Source organism: Neodiprion fabricii, chromosome 3, assembly GCF_021155785.1.
Source record: "Neodiprion fabricii isolate iyNeoFabr1 chromosome 3, iyNeoFabr1.1, whole genome shotgun sequence".
In the NCBI taxonomy this organism is placed as follows: Eukaryota; Metazoa; Arthropoda; class Insecta; order Hymenoptera; family Diprionidae; genus Neodiprion; species Neodiprion fabricii.
This window is the reverse complement of record NC_060241.1, coordinates 38348029-38365851: the sequence shown is the minus strand read 5'-3', so window position 1 is coordinate 38365851 and position 17823 is coordinate 38348029. Positions and strand designations below refer to the sequence as shown.

The window sequence follows — 17823 nt, the reverse complement described above, 5'->3', positions numbered from 1 at the left end:
CGAACGAATACCAAGAGATTTTTAACAATTTTTAAGCGATTCGAAAAAAAGCATCGATAACCAAGCAATTGTTTACAATTAGCGCATTTTAAAATGTTGCATTTTTAAATAGATCTTCGCAGCTTATAATATCGAGTATAATAATTTGATAATAATTATTTATATCTTGCAATGAGGTTGACAAAAACTGAGTTGGATGCACGTACATAAGTCTTTTTTTAAGACTGCAGCTTACGCCGGTATTTTTTTAACGTGTTGATAAATGATACCCGAGATATTAGGGAAACGGTGTTATCTGCTAATAATTGACACGGGTAGACGAATGACACGTTGAAGAAAACTCGTAATCGCAGACAATTCAGCTTACATAATTACAGTCGTCAATTTTAAACTTGTACTATTTTACACATCGATGGCATATTTTTTATGACTGAACTAATTGTAAGCGAGCAACCAAACGAATATGGTGACGAACTTTTTTTTTTTTTTTTGGACAAATATTGGCACAGAAGTTTGAGAGAAAAATACAACGTAGCGTTGTCAAATCTGCGACACTAATATGATTGAGATTGCAAAGTAATAAACTTGAACACGTATTAATTAGACTGGATTTCGTAAGAAATTATTTCATCCATCGAAATCAGTGAATACGACAGGTTTCCGATGTTTTAACATAACCAGCTCTGTCAAAAATTTGAAAACGACTGATATTATCACAGCTCGGCGATACTCAGTTGGTAAGTTATCGACTCTTCGGTGTGAAAAGTTATAGATCTACACGTGAATTATATTAGAAAATAGAATATGTAAAATGAAAAATAAGTAAATAAAAAGCAAACAAGATAATTAGTCTTCTGTTCTGATTTTTGTTACACGGAATCACAATTATTGTTGCTGTAACGGAAATTAATCGGTTCCTTACGATATTGATCTACAACATTAAATGTTTGTAAGCGACCGGCTGATTAAACAGAAAGACGAATTATAAGAACCATGAATGGTACGCTTGCACAGTTGGTAATTTTTACTCAATGTCTGGAAGCTTTCGACGCTTGTAGTGAAATGAATTATGAAATGTATTATGTGCGTATAAAATTGAATTGTGATAAATATTCAATTCGCTCGTGAATCAATTTTTGAAAATATATTTATTACGTAAGAATATCACAAGATTTAAGTAAGGTTTAAGGCACTAAATATATATCTATACCTTATACATACGAATGAGATAAGATAAGTTTTGATCTATTTTCAACGAGTCATCAGTCAACAATGAGTATAGACGTTTGATTACGTAAAACAATACATGTCATTGATCAATAGACTTCTAGTACCGGTGGAATTTAATGCCCGATAAACTGGCTGTCCGATGTAAATTTATGACTTAAAATTATCGAAACTCAATTTCGTCGGCACGTGCGGTTCGAGCCAGTCGTCCGAATTCCTGTTTCTTCAATTCTACCGAATTGCGATATAAAAATAAACGCGTACACGCGCAACAGCATGGAAAAAAAACCCGAATATAAATTAAATAAATAAATAAAAGCAGAAAATTTCTTTTGACTCATTTTAAACTTATGTAGCCTTTGACAAATCCGCCGATGACGCGAAGGGCTTGAAACGTTTTGTTCGGTCGAAGCCTCTGCCGCAGTAGGTAAAAGATGACCGCTTTCAATATTATGTTTATTACGACGAGAGCGATGAAATCCCGCCAGAACATGTTCTCCTCCATACCTGAAATGCGAAGATCAGTTAAAAACGTTAAACGATCCGCTTGGCGTATACAGTATTAAAAGAAACAAATAAAAATAAACTGCGGTTAATTAACGTGTATTTATAATCAAAACATCTGTGCTAATCAGTGGAAGCAGAAATTTTATACTGCTCCTGTAATTTTTTTGTCAGTCTTCTCTCAGCGAAATATACAGAGTTTTAGTTGCCTCGCTCGTTCTGAACTCAAAACATTTGAATTCTTATCCGCGGAGAGATTCTGCTTAAAAATTTATTTACTGTGGAAATTATTTGACATATCAAGATCGTTTTATTTACGAGAACTGAATTCCGTGAAAAACGTCGCTGCAGCTTCTGCGACAGTCGAAAGTTCATAGAAGGATTCCTCCGGAAAAGATGACGAAGACGGATGAGGATTAACAAAGTCTGAAATTAACTACCTCACACATGCGGACGGTAAATAATCGGCGTGTAAAATTTGCGCGCATAGTCATCGCGATTATTACTGGAACACTCGAGTTCCTTACTTTTATTAAATAAAAAATCTCTCGGCTTTCATTTCCGACAATGGATTCGAACCGCAATCAGGATGCATGACGCACACTTTTCGAACCGGACGTTAATGACGATGCTGGCAAAACTGGTGACTTAAGAAGAAATCTACTCGCCGTGATCGCGACTAACGCTGATGCGAAGTAGAAAAAGTAAAAAGGTAGCAGAAAAGCTCGAGGCCTTGACTCGTAGGGTAAAAGCCGACGGAACACAGTGCGAAAAAACAGAGCGAAGGTTTCTTCTCACCCATAACTTTCAACAATGCTATGGGATATCTGTACTGGCAGTAATCCTCCTCCGGCGGACAGGATAATTTTCTTCTCCCTTCACCGTAAGACGAGATGATGAGTCCCTCGAGGCCGTACCTAATGTAGCTAGAGTACATTACCAGCGTTCTGTAAAGCGGCAAAGGTTCGGGATTGCCCATGCCTTGGATCGAAACCAGCATTAGAGGAACGGAGGAAGCGGGCCCGACGAACATCCCGTTCTGAAAACAATTACGACCTCGTTAATGCAGGGTTCCCGTTTTCACGACGTTGATTCCCGCGGCAAAAGGTCGAAAAGATCACTCACCACGATGCTCAGCGTTGATCCGATCGCCAAACCTATACTTTCCCCTATCAGAGAGCACAAATAACAGATACTGAAGAACCTGGCGGCTCGCCAAGCTTCCAACGGCTGTCCAGTGATCGGGTAAACCATTGACAAGTATATCGTACCAAGAAAGATCTGTGGACAAAGTGAATGATTCGCATGACGCTTCGTCGTTGAGAGGGATCGTTGATGTCGACTCTGGATTGGAATCACTTTTATCGTTACGCTGTTGTACCTGGGGAGGAATAGTCGACAATGTCTTGGCGAAAAAGTAGGGACCCAAGTCGTACCATCGGTTGAAGTGTTCACGTTTCAGAAGCCGCACCTCCATTGGAACTGGAAATGAAAAGTTCACCTCGTTACCTCGTCAACGGTGCAGGAAGACGACGTGATTCTGGTTCTGTTCCAACGGCAGCGGTGGTCTTGGACACTTGAACGAATCAATACTGCAAGCTCACCGCCACCGTGACGAGAAGCGTCTTTTTGCACCTCAAGGAGCAGCTATGGAATGTTACCGCGTCACGCCAACGCATCGAACGTTCCTTCAATGTGACTTTGAGCTTTTTCGCCACGTTTTTGCGGGACTCGATGTATCGGTGTACTCTCAATCTGACTTACAATGCATGAGCACAGGCAGCATCGGGAGGTAGAGAAAGACTACGAGGCAGCAAAAGCAGAATCCAAAGTTGAAGAGAGTCTTCGAGCCGTCGGTACCAATGTTGATGAAAATACCGCCGACTATGAATCCGAGAAAGATGTGGAGCGATATCTTCAGGTACATGTAATTCTGAAAGAGTGGACAACGCGATTCTTCATTTCGTTTCTACCAGGTTCGACGGTCATTCGGAAGACTTGGATTACCCTGTTTCTGTAGAATTGGAGCATCATCCTCCTAGACAGAGTCGAGAACTGATCCCACCATGTCGTTCTGTCGATTTCATCTTGGAACTGGGTATCCTCGATAGTTTTACGGGCGATCGGGTCGATCGGCATCTGCGCTTCCACGAGATTCATCATCCGTTCGACGTATTCCGCTCCGTATTCTCCCGAGGAGACTTCGATAACTGTGGAATGAAAAAAAGAAAGAAATTCCTCGCTGTTTCATTCCGCCTGATTTAAACCTGTCCGAGTATTTAGACACTCCGACCAATCAACGCTTACCAAAATCTGCCGGGTTGTAGTGCTTCGGGCAGTCGGCTCCCACGTGTCGAAGAAACGGCACAACTCCATTGGCCAAACCTCGATAGACGCACAGACCAGCCGCGACGACGTAGACTTGATGAAATTTCGCAAAGTTGCTGGCACTTGGGGTGTGGATTGAACAAATGACCGTTCTTCCACCGCAGGCTACGCTTCGTAGAAGGTCGATGCACTGGACGGTCGACAAGTCGTCGAGACCTCTGCGAAAGGGATCAGTTCTGTGAGCATGTCGTTGAGCAATATCGATATAATGGAGACGTCCCGGTCCCGGTTTGATAATTACGTGGTTGGTTCGTCGAGGAAAATGACCGGCGGATTATTGACTAGTTCCAAGGCGATAGATAGCCTCTTCATTTCCCCGCCGGACAATCTTTCGGTAACCGTGTCCTTCGCTTTGGTCAGTCTTAACGTCTCTAGGATTTCATCTATCTGCGAAGAAACATTTCAGAGCTGCATAAATGAATATTAAACGATTCGCCCGAATGAATTCCTTTATAGTCATAATGCTAGTTTAACGATATTCCAAAGATAACGGGCATCTCGTATCTCGTAGTGATTCAGAGATCAAGGTCACGCTGGGAGGTGATTTGACAGCTTGACAGCGTAACTTTTGCGAGGTTCATCGCGCGAATAAACAAGGTGAATCACTTACGGTGGAAAGTTTTTCCCGCCGTTCAACTTTACTTCCGAGTTTTAGGTCTGCGGCGAAGCACATCGCTTCGTGAACTGTTATCTGGGGCTGGTGAAGATCGTCCTGCATAATGTAACAGGACATTTTTTTAAACTTCCGAATATTCCTCGGCTCACCGTTGATGTTGATCTGTCCACTCACTCCGACATGTCTGTAAGTCGAAATACTAATTGTGGATTGATGGATTATAGCTAATTGTCCGAAGGGAACGCTAATTTTCTCGCTAAAGATATATCTAAAACCGGATGTTCTTTCCATTCTAATCGGTCCCAGGCATATCGGATTCTCAGTTGTCATCGGACACTTGTATAATATTACATAATTTATTCGTCTGTTAATAAGAAATTAAAATTACGAAACTCGCAAAAAATCGCTCACGATGTTGCTCACCGAATACGTTGAGTTGTTGACACCTTGGGTTAAAAGTACCTCACGGTTGTTACCGTCTCGTTTGAGCTTTTGACCCAGCATGACAGAAATGTTAAACATTCAAAATTCGAAGAGCGAATGTCGCCGAAGGATGCCGTTTAAAAAATTTCACCATTTCAAAGCAATCTGGAGTTTGTGTCTCATTCTTGAGCTGTTTTCATCATCTCTTCACGTGAGCTTCGCGACGCCCATGAACAGTGTAGAAACAATGGCCCGACACTTTGCCGTCGAGAATATACCGTCTTGAAATTCACCAACAATCGAGTTGTGCGACATTCCCGCGATTGAAAATGACCAGAATAATCGCTGCGCGCACGGTTGTTTCGCAATATTACAACGTCAGTTTCAACGGCGGAATTTCATTGGCCTTATTGGACTATAGGGTCGCTTAAATGCATACTAACCACGTCGTTCGAATTTTAAATTCGGGTATCTAGTGCTGGAGTGACGTCATTTCTTTTTCACGCCGAACGGACATACTCGTAGATTATTTCTTCACGTAAATCGGGAATGCAAATTATCATGGGAAATACGAGCTGGTGAAACACGAATACGAGAATTATAACAACGAGTGTGAGAGTCCCACTTTTTTTCTCCTTCGTTTTCGAGGGTAAAAAAATTGACAGGGATTGAATTGTTGCGATGAGACTGATTAAAAATGGCAGACTCACTTGTAGCCGGCGAGGATGTTGAGCAGGGTTGATTTCCCAGCTCCCGATGGTCCCATAATCGCGGTCAATTCTCCAGATCGGAACTGTCCGCTTATTCCTCTCAATATCAATTTGGATCCTGCGTACATTGAGTATAAATTAAAATTACGTGGATATACGAATCTTACGTTCTTACACCATTTTCGTTCTTAAACATTTGCCCGGCTTCTTATGCTCGCAAATTTGCAAATATCGACCTGATGAAAATCGTCGTCACCGTGTGACGAAAACCACACGATCTTTGCCGATGGTCAACCAACTTCCCGAAACAAGGTCGCCGGTTCTTCCGAGAAGCAGTTTTTCCTTGACCAGTATATAACAATGTAATCCATTATCTTTAAACCTGACAGTAATTTCGTCCGCTTTGGTCAACGACGCTAGTGGTTAACGTGCGTAATGGAAATCGATACAAACCAGTTTCCGCAGAGAAACGGTCACTGACATGCAAATTCCATTGTGTGCGGCTGTTCCTCGACGTATTTAAATAAAACGCAATTGCATACTCTTATGCAATTACGAACAGTCGTATATATGTTCTATATTTTCGTCCAAGTATCGATGATGTATGCTTTTTACCATTTTTGCATCGAGCAGTGATTGTTCACAGTATTTTTCGTGCAATCCGATATGTACAATTGTACAATCACGCATGATTCTATTATGCGTTTAAAGGTTACTTCGTGTAATTAGCGTAAGATAAGAATGAGAAAGTAAGCAAAATGTTAATCCCTGTCCGTCAGTATGCATATTACGGACCGAATAATTTGTCTCGATTGTTTCGTCTAGAGGAAAAATAAAAAACAAAAAACTTTCAAGAGGCTTGACCGAATAAAATTTTTTAGTAATCCAGAAGCCAATTTCAGCGCCGAGCATAACCGATTACACGCGATAATTTATATCCGGCAGAAAATCTTCTCAAGAACTCTTAAAGTTATACAAATATTTTACATACCTGTCTACCTTTTGCCAAACAGAGCCAAATATTTCGACGTCTCGATAAAAAATTATCTGATTAGAATTTTTTCACGAATGAATAAATAAAATTGAACGAAGCGTTTTTTATTGAGTGTTAATTCAGGTATAAAGATGCCTTTTATCGAATCGCTGAAGAAATCGTTGGATATGTAGAAGCAATGATTTAGCCGCTAAAGTGACGTTGGTGAACGCCGAAACTTGACAAGCTGCGGACAGTGTGAGAGAGGGAAAAGAAAATTATTAAAAAAAAAAACACATTTAACAATAATTGAATAACAAGTTGTTTCGATTGTCAGTTCTGTATAAATTTTTTTTCCGCAACGCTGAGGCGAAAAAGGCTATATACGAAACGGGTTAAGTTGATAGACAAAGCGTTAGAGAACCATTAACTCGTAAGAAAAAAAAACTCGTCAAGGTAAAAACTTAGTGGCCATTACATCGTACCATTGAATTAAAAATTCTATTGGTAAGGGAGGGGGGGGGGGGGGGTGAAGATAAATTTATTACCGAAAGGCACATCAAGACTTGCGACGATTTTTTACGACGCCGGATTCAATCGCGTCGGATTTGTAAAGTGGAAATACTTCGATAGGCTGAAAACGAACGAACTGGGTGAATAGAAAAATTGTATTCGTAGAGCGGGAGGGAAAATAGTGATAAAAAAAAAAAAAAATGATCAGAACTACGGAGGGTCGTTCGAATACTAAAGAAAAAAAATCTCAAAGTTATCTATTTTTCTCTTTAACTGTAAGTAAATATTCGACGAACCTTTAAACATAATTCCTTAACGAGTAACGATGTGATTATGTTGATAAACAATATCACGTTTTTTTTATAAACCTTTTTTTTTCGATCTCATACGTTCACTTATCTTTAAAAAAAAAAAATCCGGTTTAATTTACTTGAAAGTCTATTATATGCGGTGATTCTTCGCTCGTCGAATAATTTCTCTGAGGTTTTCCTTTCTTCGTTTGTACGCACGTAACGCACGTTTGACGGTTGTTAAAACCGCACTCCATCTCCTCACTTTATATTTAAAAATATGCATACAGAATGCGGTTTGTTGCAATATACTTATAGCACTGCGGAATTGGCGAATAGGAAATTAAGCCGACTTCTTGTGGCTGGGAATATTAGAGAATTCGGAATGCGTTATTTTCCCCTTAATAAACTTTCCTGATAATTGTGCGCGGTTGTATCTTGCTAAACGATCACGAATTCTTTGAATTCCGTCTTTTGTCCTCTTAGCCTCGGATTTTATCCCGTTCTCTTCATACGTTCAATTCCAATTAGTTCATCGCCAGGAAAGCCGGACTGACAAAACTGACAAACGTCTGTTCTTTTTAAAATTTCGCGCTATTCTCACTATATCACGTACGTAGAATATATTACAGCGATGTATTTCATCGACATGTATTTGCACGAAAAATCTAGAAGGCAATCGATTTGACCGGCAATTTGTCATGTTTAACAAGATAACAATTATCTCGGTGAGTTGTGAATATTATTGTGATTATTATGCGGCTGCAACACGCAGCGTATAACGGCGCATAGATTAACGTGAGAAAGAAAATTTATAGCGCTCAGCCAAGTCGAGAATCTGCGGTCATCCTGCATCCTCGACTGATTATGAAATTACTGACTGCATAGAGATTTGAAAATTCCTGTTTACTTGCAGCTGAAAATTCCTTATTCATCGTTTCGAATAGCCGTGATTTCTGGCAACCGTTAATCATATGTGAATCATCCACGCTTGTACGTCCGATTTTGTTTTAAAAAGACTGCGAAATTACTAAATTACTAAAAAGGCAACTTTGGCTACACGTGCCAGCCACCGGAAACGAACGAGTTTCAATCTCTGAGACAATATAATTCAATTAGTTTTTGACTGTTGCTAAATGATGGCCTTCAATTCGGTTAGATTTCATTTCTCAACAATGGGTTTGGTACTATGCCACTGTTACATTAATTCATTTCAATAAATAAACACAAATAAAACTGAGTCTATGATTTTTGAGAAGAAGAAATTTAATTACTTTTTTTAGTCAATGTTTTAAGATTTCTAAGCATGATTGAACCTTCGGTTTTGGCTTCGTCCAAAAACTGATCTTCGTTCAAACGCTGAAAATTACCTGCTTACAGCAGCAAGTTTTTTTCTACTAATAAAAGTAGTTTTAAAATGTTTACATTCGTCCTAAGTTACTGTTAAATTTTATTACTTTCCCGATATAAGCACGCAGTTAGAATTTTACTGATAGTTTTCAACATGTTATAATATATTTATATATAAACAATAATGTATTTAAAAATCACGCGACTCGTGTCATGTAAATCATGTCACATATTCGTATATCCACAGTGAGAAGTTATCATTCGTGGAACGGTTTCGCATGTACTTAATTCATTGGTGAAACGATTAAGCATCTCGTGGCAGTATCGTTAACGTTCATCAAGATTTCAAGTGATTAAAAAAAAAAAAAAAAAATGCTACCAAGTATCTCTATTCAAAAATGTAAGATATCAGGTTTCGCATATAGATGAGGTAAGACTATATACAGCTGACATCGAATTTTTTTCGAACCATTTGCACAAAAATTCTATTACGAACAAAGTCTTACATCACTCCAAAGCCCCAAAGAACACGTGCTCGCGTTCCGCGCAAATTATCATTCCCAATGTCCGACCGTTATGAATTTTCATGAGGAAGAAAAAAGATAAGCCGATGGATGTTGCAACATACCTGTCGTGGCGGAAGCGTGAAACAGGGAAGCAAGAAACGAAACACCGTATATAAAGAAGGCACGAGGCATTCAGACAATTTGCTACAGCTCACAATCAGTTACAGTTGTTATCGAGACGTTAAATCCAGAAAAAGATCGCTCTTCTTCGCCGGAATAATCAGAGTCAAGGAAACTGGACATCTGAGAATATTCACCGAGTCTTTTTCATCGATATTGGAAACTTATTACGTAGGCTAGAGAAGACCGACAGTTAAAATTAGAGGGTAGAACTTCAACCGCGTCAAATGAGTTTCAGGAGATTTCTTATCGACCTTTCGATTCGAGTGGTTGAGGAAGATGAGGCGAGTATAGTCGGCGATGAAATGAAAGGTACCTTTTCTTCCTGTGGGAATGGTGTAGGTTAAATCGGAGAATTCTATGTCGATGGGTTGTCGTTTGGTCAAACGAGTGAACGGTGTTGAGGAGATTTTGGCACGCATCGCGACTCTGGCTTCGATGTCGTCCTGAAGCAGATTGACTTTCACCATCTCGCTTCCTTCCGAACCGGCGTCTGGATTCGAGTCCATGTTCAGCTGGTCGTTTTTCCTATTTTATCCTTATCCTATCATCCGCACTATCGGCGAATGTGAAGAGCAATAACCGATCGCTAGACGGCCGAGTTATTCGCAGTTTTCATGGCCTCCGCAGAACAGATCGGCCCGATTTTCTGAAACGAAAATACTTGCTCAATTTCAGGGTTAGTTGTATATTGTTTAGGATAATGTAAATGAGTGAACATTCATGCAGCAGTGAAAAACAACTAATGAAAATTGGATTTTGCTATCGGTTTCCGAGAAATGATGCGGAAAAAGTTATTTGACGTACGCTTCTTTGGTTCAGGGGACGTGAAGTTTTTTTTAATTTCTCCAAATCCCAACACGCCTGCGACCGCGAATCTTACTGACGTTCACTCAATTCGTCGACACTGTTTTATCCGTCTGAAAACGGCTCGAAGTGGGGTATTCCGATAAAAACTTGTCCTTTCAAATAGTCGAGCAAGAAGGTGTTCGAGCGTCCTTGACTTTGGTGAAAAATAACGCACGATATACATCAAGAGTAATTGAAACACAAAGGAAAAAAACACTTAAATTTGTCAAACGGATACAAAATTACAATTCTCTTGGATTGATGCACGCCTGTCTTATGCCCCCAGGAACCTCTCCGGACTTTGATGCCGGGATTCTGATCTGAGCATATAAATTTTGAAGACACGAAGGAACACGTCTACCGAAATTATTCCGATGCGATGTAACAAACATCGATCAACGGATACCTTGAGAAGACAAAGCGCGTTTCGCAAAAGAACACATCGACTGTTATAAATTATCCATGGTATGGTTGTTACTACAACACTCGTTTTATGACCAGGAATAATTTCGAAGAGGCGAAATTTATTCTTGTGTTAATCAAAGTCAATCTAAAATATTTGAAAGTATTATTAACTCCATGTTCCATTGTATGTTTATATGTTTTAAGGCTTGACTGAGTTTCGCACACATTCATATTTATTTGATCTCGCCTAGGTATTTCTGTAGCTACCGATATGTAGATGAGGTGATTTTTTTTCCAAATTCAATTTCGTACCGGATATACCGCGTGCCGCGTGTCTCGCGAGAAAGGCAGCAGTGTCACAATTTTTAAATATTTCTTGATAAAAATTTTCCGTGCCACGCTTAAACATGTGCCCAATAACTTCCTCAGATATTATTATCTCATTACCTTTTCTTCCATTCAAAAAAATGGTGCATTCTTTGATTTTTTGCAGTGGTATTACTCTTCATGCGGTTATAAATGAGCCCGGTAAAATGGCGTTATGAAATGATAATTACGGATCGAAACTGGGGTAAAGATATGGTAATCAAGGTCTGTGCACGCGCCGCTTCATCGCGCATGTGTAATAAATACAACATGCGCCATGTACTAATCGTGACTAAGCCCTGATCGTGGCCTTTATCTCGTGCAATGTAGCGAACCAGATATAACTCTTGCCTTCCGGATGGCGTATCGGAAAAGCGATGCATTCAGCTGCGCTTTCATTCCCCACGGAGAACAATGATGCCTGAGTAATCCTACCGGTATTACAGTATTCGTTAATTAATATGAGGCATTGCGCATCGTCCACGATTCCATAATACGTACACGATGCACAATACCGGTACTTTTATACGCAGTTTCGAGGTTCGTAATTATACCGCAACCGTCTGCAGTGAAAAATGACTGATGATAATATTGTGACAACCGAGCGAGTGAGAGACTTAACCGACATCTATTCGCCTTTGGTTAATTTTATCCTTTTCTCGTCGGTTCCCAACGCTGTAATGATAAGCCAGCTTTTATGCCTAACAACTTGTGCGCATCTCCGATCGATGTACAATAATATTTATCAACGCCTTAACCTTTCGGCCAACTTGTTTTCGGTTTGAAACAAAATGCGAGTTCGATTCAATACGAATTAAGTATTAGACAAATCCCTGCCGATGGCAGCCTACGTGAGGATTGGGAGTCATTGTCACGTAATTTGTATAGAAACAAGTTAGTCATTGATCAATATTACCGTGCATACGTACGGAATTATGTTCCTGGGTGTTAAGGTACCTTCGACGTCGACTTCCTCAATACCGTTGAAAGCCCGAACTCCGTGTATTCCAGAAAGTGGAAGAAGCCTCTGGAATCTAACGCCAGTTCTTCGTCTTTGGTTTTCGTCGGTCTTCATTCACGCTCCGACCGTCACCGGCGACAACAGCCACGGTATGAATTTGAAGTTGGCGGGTAAAAATTTGACGAAGTAGAAGAAAAGCACAGATTTTTATCGAATCGGGTCGACGTGTGGGACGTAGTATCGGCCGACTACTGTCACAGTTCGTCGGGAACTGACTGAGCAACTGACACACAAACACCAGGCGCAGGAAGCTCGGTTCGAACAACAGCCTCGTCGCTGAGGGTGTCCAACAGTTTTGAGTTGCCCGCGCATGATGCCCGAATTTAAAGCTCTCCGTTCTTCCAGGTGATCCACAATTTATTCCCCAGCAACGAATATCTCGGAGGGGATTTGATTAGCCATTAGAGATGCAGTTCGACGTATACTTCCAACCTGTTTAGTCTTACAATCAGATTTCTTTACATGTCCAATATAATTTTGCACTTTTTACATGCACGTAAACTACTTTGTAGACCCTTGCGTTTAAGTGTCTAATTCACTAAAAATTTCGTGCAAGATTACAATAATTTATGTATTCACGAGTTTGTTACAAGCAATTAACGTTAAGAAACTTGTTTTTTTTTTCACGAACACAATCGGTTTTTTTCCAACGTAAATAGCCGAAGCTCTGATTTTTTTTTTACACATTCTCCATACACAGTTTTATGATGTGTATTTTTTTCAGAATTTCTCGTACGCTAATTTTTTTCAATAAACATATTGTAAATTTCGGAAAATTACCGCCGTTTTGAATTTCGTTATTCTGACTTCAGAATCGTAATCAGCGACACTGAAAACTCATAGACCACCTATGATTTTGTGAATTTTTGATTAGAAAAATGTGCCCCTGAATTGATTGGTGGGTAATTGTCCCGAGACAAGGATTTTCAATGAGGGCAGTAGATGAGAAGCGATTGTGCGGAGTGTATCGTCCCAAAGTCGTTCCACCAATAAAACAACAAAAAAAAAAAAAAAATGGCGTTATTTGAGATTGCGAGCAAGCAAGGGTTGGAAAAGAATTTCAATGGATCATGTGGATGAAGTGAACCGAAGAAGACTGATTCTAGCTCGGAGCGATTTCCATCGTACGGAGTCTTGAGAGACTGGAACTAGTTAAGTTCGTTTTCATTCACCGAGATAGGTAATTTATTCACCGGATACGTGACCTGCGTCAATGACCAAACCATGGCGACCGATGTGCAGAAGGCACGTGTATGTATGTAAAACGCAGTGCCTGACTTGAACTTGGAACGATGAATTTCATATGGTATTAAAAACTGAAAGTCGCGGTGTAGCAGCCTCGGGCTATTCGAGTTACATTCATCGCCGCATGAATACGGTTACTCCAAATTAATGTATTTACCGGGCAGTCAGAGGTCTTGAATACATTCATTAAGCTAAGCGCATACCGAAGAATATACAGCGCGATCTAACGAGCAGAAATCTCTTTCCTTTGTTATAACTTGAAAAATCTGTACGAGTGCGTCGATTTTTTTTACCGATACATATTTCTCTCGCGTCGCAAACGGAAGTAAATTAAAAAAGCTATGCTAATGAAATTTCGGAAACCTTGTACAGAGCACGCGGTTGTTTTTACGGCCAAATAATTAATTACGTTCAACGAGTGAAATATGCGAGGCAAAAAATTTGAGTAAGCAATAGAATTGCGAAATGTGAAGAGGATAAGAATCTCGTTATTTGGAGGTGTGACACGTCGTGTCGTGGGTTAATTGCTACGCTTAATTGCGTATTATAATTATAAGGTAACTTTTACGAGGATCGGATGAAAATCTTATAAACAACGAATTATTTCGGCGCTGGATTGTTTGTTAAAGCGATAAGAGTGGGAGACGGGCAAGGTTCTCAAAACCTTTTTCGGCAATTCGTTCACTTATAAACCTCTATGAATGTGAAAACATTAAATAGCAAAACATTTAATTGTCGTAGCGCAGTTTCGTATCGACTATCGACAACATCGAATCATTCCGACCTTGCAGTCGCGTCGGTTGAAAAACTTGCAGAGTGTTTATAAAGGCCTTGAACCGTTTGTATTCAAACTAAAACAAAATGGAGTTTAATTTTTTATTTTTTTCGCATGACGAACAGTTTTATTTATTGTTAGAAGCTTCGCGATGTCATCATTGGCTCCGAATTCATGCAAAATACTTGAACAGTGTCAGCGCCATGACTGTCAGAAATTATGCATCAAGACTTAACATTCTTTGAGAATCAAACACGTCTTAGATGCAAATCATCGAGTTACAGATTGCAATGCTCGTTTTTATTCCATCCATTAATCATCGCCTGTTAACGTTTAATAGCAATTTAAATATAAACATTATTTACCGGCAATTATTCGACTCTGTTTTCGCTGTTGTGATGGATAAAGAGACACTTACATATAATGGCATTGTAATTTGCAGCATTCAGAGTTGAGTAGGATTAATGTGGATACATTGAGACCAGACGGAGTCACCGACGTATAGGAACACAATTAGAATGACGAATCAATTCTCTCGAATTGTCAAAAAGCACATGAAGTTTGACGACGGAAACGTGCTTATTGCTAACTTCAGAATTATTGCATTATCGATCAATGTCAAATGAAAATAAATCGTCCACCTTTCATAAATTGAACGCCAGTTCATCCCGTTACGTTCTTTGGACATCCATCTCATGAATTCTTGATAACATTTATGTACTGGATTTCAAATGTAATATTTATACGATCGATGAATAAACAAAGCAAGAAATCTATTTCGGAAAATTCCTTCCAAGTAAAAGAAAAGCTGTACTTCACATCTATGTCATGTATCTATTGTCATAAGAGTTGCAAATTTGTCAGCCAATTTGAAACTTGAATGACTATATCCTGATTCAACTAGGGTCCATTTCAAAGGGTGTTTCACTGGCACAAAAATTCACACCATGATTACATATTTCATGATTACTTATACATTTTATAGTTACTACGAGAGATTGGTTGACAGAGAAGTTTAAGAGATTTCTCACGACTTCCAAGATTTCATATGATACTTTAAAATTACAGAGTTTTCGGGTATTCTAAATGATTTCTCATGACTATCAATGATTATAATAATTGCCAAAGGATTTTACTTTAATTAAAATACTACTGATTACAGTGTGATTTTGGGGATATTATTTCGAAATAGGCATTCAATTGACACTTCTAGAGGGTTTCAAGTTCGGAGATTGCGTCATCAGGATATAGTACATTACGATACGAGTGCGCAACGTGCGCACTCGTATCGTATATTATTTTTTCTATTAAGTTGCACAAAGTTCGACCACTACAATTATTTTAAATAATTGAAACGTATAGAACGGTGGCGTTGGGGCGCTGGGACGGAAGGGTTCGGGGGAGCGAAGCACCCCCGCCCAAAAAAAAAAAACAAATTATAGAACTATTATAAATTTATTAAATTAAGAAAAATCTGATTTATTTATTATTTTCAATTATTATTAATATTTATCGTAACGTGACAATTTACAAAATGAGACGGTATATTTTTTAATGACTCGATTTGTTTACATCTTTAAAACGTGCGTTCTGTGTTTTCTATTCTGCCGTTTTCTTAATACGGACAACGAACGTCCAAGTATCGCTCGCACGTGTTAATGCGAAGAGAGTGCTGCAGAGATGGCGCGCGCGTATATACCTTGGAATCGCTCGTATGCTCTTATACATTCCCGCACGCTCAGCTACATCCCTGTTCGCTCAGTTGCATTCCCGCACGCTCAGCTACATCTCCGTTCGCTCAGTTGCATTCCAGCACGCTCTTGTCAACGTATGGGAAAGTGGTACCTTGCGAACGCAAATGCATGCGCAAAATCGAACTTTGCGCACGATAATAGGAAAAGTTCATTTCTTTGTGGTTTCCTTCGGAATTAGGGAACATGGTTTTTGGTCAATCGGAACGATAGGCAATCACCAGCATTATAATACGTTTTGAAGGGGTGTAATTGATGCGATTCCGGAATATTAGGTTTACAGATTATAAAATACGGGACAGCGCGAACGCAGTCCCGACTACCAAAAATAATACGCCCGAGATACCCACTTTAGGGGTATTCGCAAGCTTCAGCTCTACCGAAGTGCAATGGAGGAGCCTCGACTTGGAGGAACTGCCTTGGTGATCACAGTGTCCTCTGCGCCAGGTAAGTATGCTTAATCCGGTTCGGACTAAGTACGTATACTAGCAGCAGTGAATTTCGTCTGCGAGAAACTCCCGGCACCCTTCCTAATCCCACGAGCATTGAGGGTGCTCCCTGTTGGAAAAACCGGGTACTAAGTTCCCGAAATTTTCCCTCAGGCAACACTTTGATGCGGGGCAGCGGGGTAGAAATGTCACGTGCGGAGCGGTCTCGCACGCGACGACTTAACCCTCTAGGTATTCGTAGAGGTTTATTCTTATTTTTTTGGTGGGTCGGGAGGTGATCGTCCTCTACAGGGCGATCCCGGGAATAGGTTTGGAGGATTCAATGATATTAATGTAATAGAATGTTTACTATGGGATCAAGTTTTAATGAATCAAATGCAACTGAAAATAGCAAGCGAAAACAGCGGGTGAAATATCTAAAGACGAGGAAGCTTACATTAATGTTCTTAACCTAGTGGTTCTCGTTCATACATCTACTCACTCTTTTGGTGGTTTCTACTCCGAATTCTCACTCTCTATCAATTATCACTATTCTTATTACTACACAACTTGATTAAGTTCGTGGCTCGAGGTTCAACACTTATTACTACTTCAAGGACTAACGCCGCGACGCGAGATGCTTTGGAATACCGCTTGTAGAATTAGAGGGGTTCCCGCTCTAATCGTCGGTGATTCTAAGTCTGATACTCTTCACACAGCAGCTCTGAAGAAGCCCGGGTTCCGTAGATGTCGTTCTTAGCTGTCTCTAACGGGGACTGCCTTCGCTCGCTCGTCCGACACCCCTTGGAACGTCGGGCGGCGAGCGAGGTTTACGCTGAATTTACAATTCGGAGTTTTCGCTAAATTCACAATTTTGAAAAAAGGCTCGCCTCGCGACAGTCATCCTCGAAGCGCGTGATCTCGCGATCGCCTCATCCCCCGGTGTTGATTACGTCCGGGATCTAGCGGCCGCGGAGACGCTGACGTTGCTGTCCGTCAACTACGCCGTTGCGCTTGGTTACGCCACGAACTGTTTCGTAAGGAATATTTTATATAGATTAACTAATATATTTAAGCTATGCTTCCGCGTCTCTAAAGCGATATTAATAATTGACATGATTTATGATTATTTGGTGTTAATATGCGGCGCTCGTGACAGAAATTTCCAGAAATTCCCCCCGAGATTACATTGATGAAATTATATTATTTTTGGTGAGTTGAAAAGTTAACGACGGAGCCAGGAATCGAACCTGGCATCTAAGGATGCTTTGCTAATCGTAAGTCTCTAATGCGCTTCTGCGAC

At 40.1% G+C, this 17823-nt stretch overlaps 1 protein-coding gene and 1 non-coding gene across 6 annotated transcripts; both read right to left on the bottom strand.

The window, feature by feature from the left end:
* Window positions 1–429: 429 nt before the first annotated feature.
* Window positions 430–17338, bottom strand: LOC124177930 (ATP-binding cassette sub-family G member 1-like). Of its 5 annotated transcripts, none has more exons than XM_046560904.1 (12): window positions 17023–17338; window positions 9997–10329; window positions 5869–5986; window positions 4730–4919; window positions 4361–4506; window positions 4039–4277; window positions 3739–3941; window positions 3496–3664; window positions 3113–3213; window positions 2857–3012; window positions 2530–2770; window positions 430–1734 (listed from the first exon to the last, which is right to left on the bottom strand). In XM_046560904.1, exons 2-12 carry the CDS (start codon window positions 10187–10189, stop codon window positions 1565–1567), a joined length of 1926 nt encoding a protein of 641 aa, XP_046416860.1. In that variant the 5' UTR covers window positions 10190–10329; window positions 17023–17338; the 3' UTR covers window positions 430–1564. The 5 variants fall into 5 exon arrangements, with proteins under 5 accessions (XP_046416860.1, XP_046416857.1, XP_046416855.1 ...); XM_046560901.1 differs by lacking the exon at window positions 17023–17338 and adding an exon at window positions 12217–12740; XM_046560899.1 differs by lacking the exon at window positions 17023–17338 and adding an exon at window positions 12230–12739.
* Window positions 16386–16547, bottom strand: LOC124179263. The gene has a single exon (XR_006869998.1). It is a non-coding gene; the product is annotated as a U1 spliceosomal RNA (small nuclear RNA).
* Window positions 17339–17823: the final 485 nt, after the last annotated feature.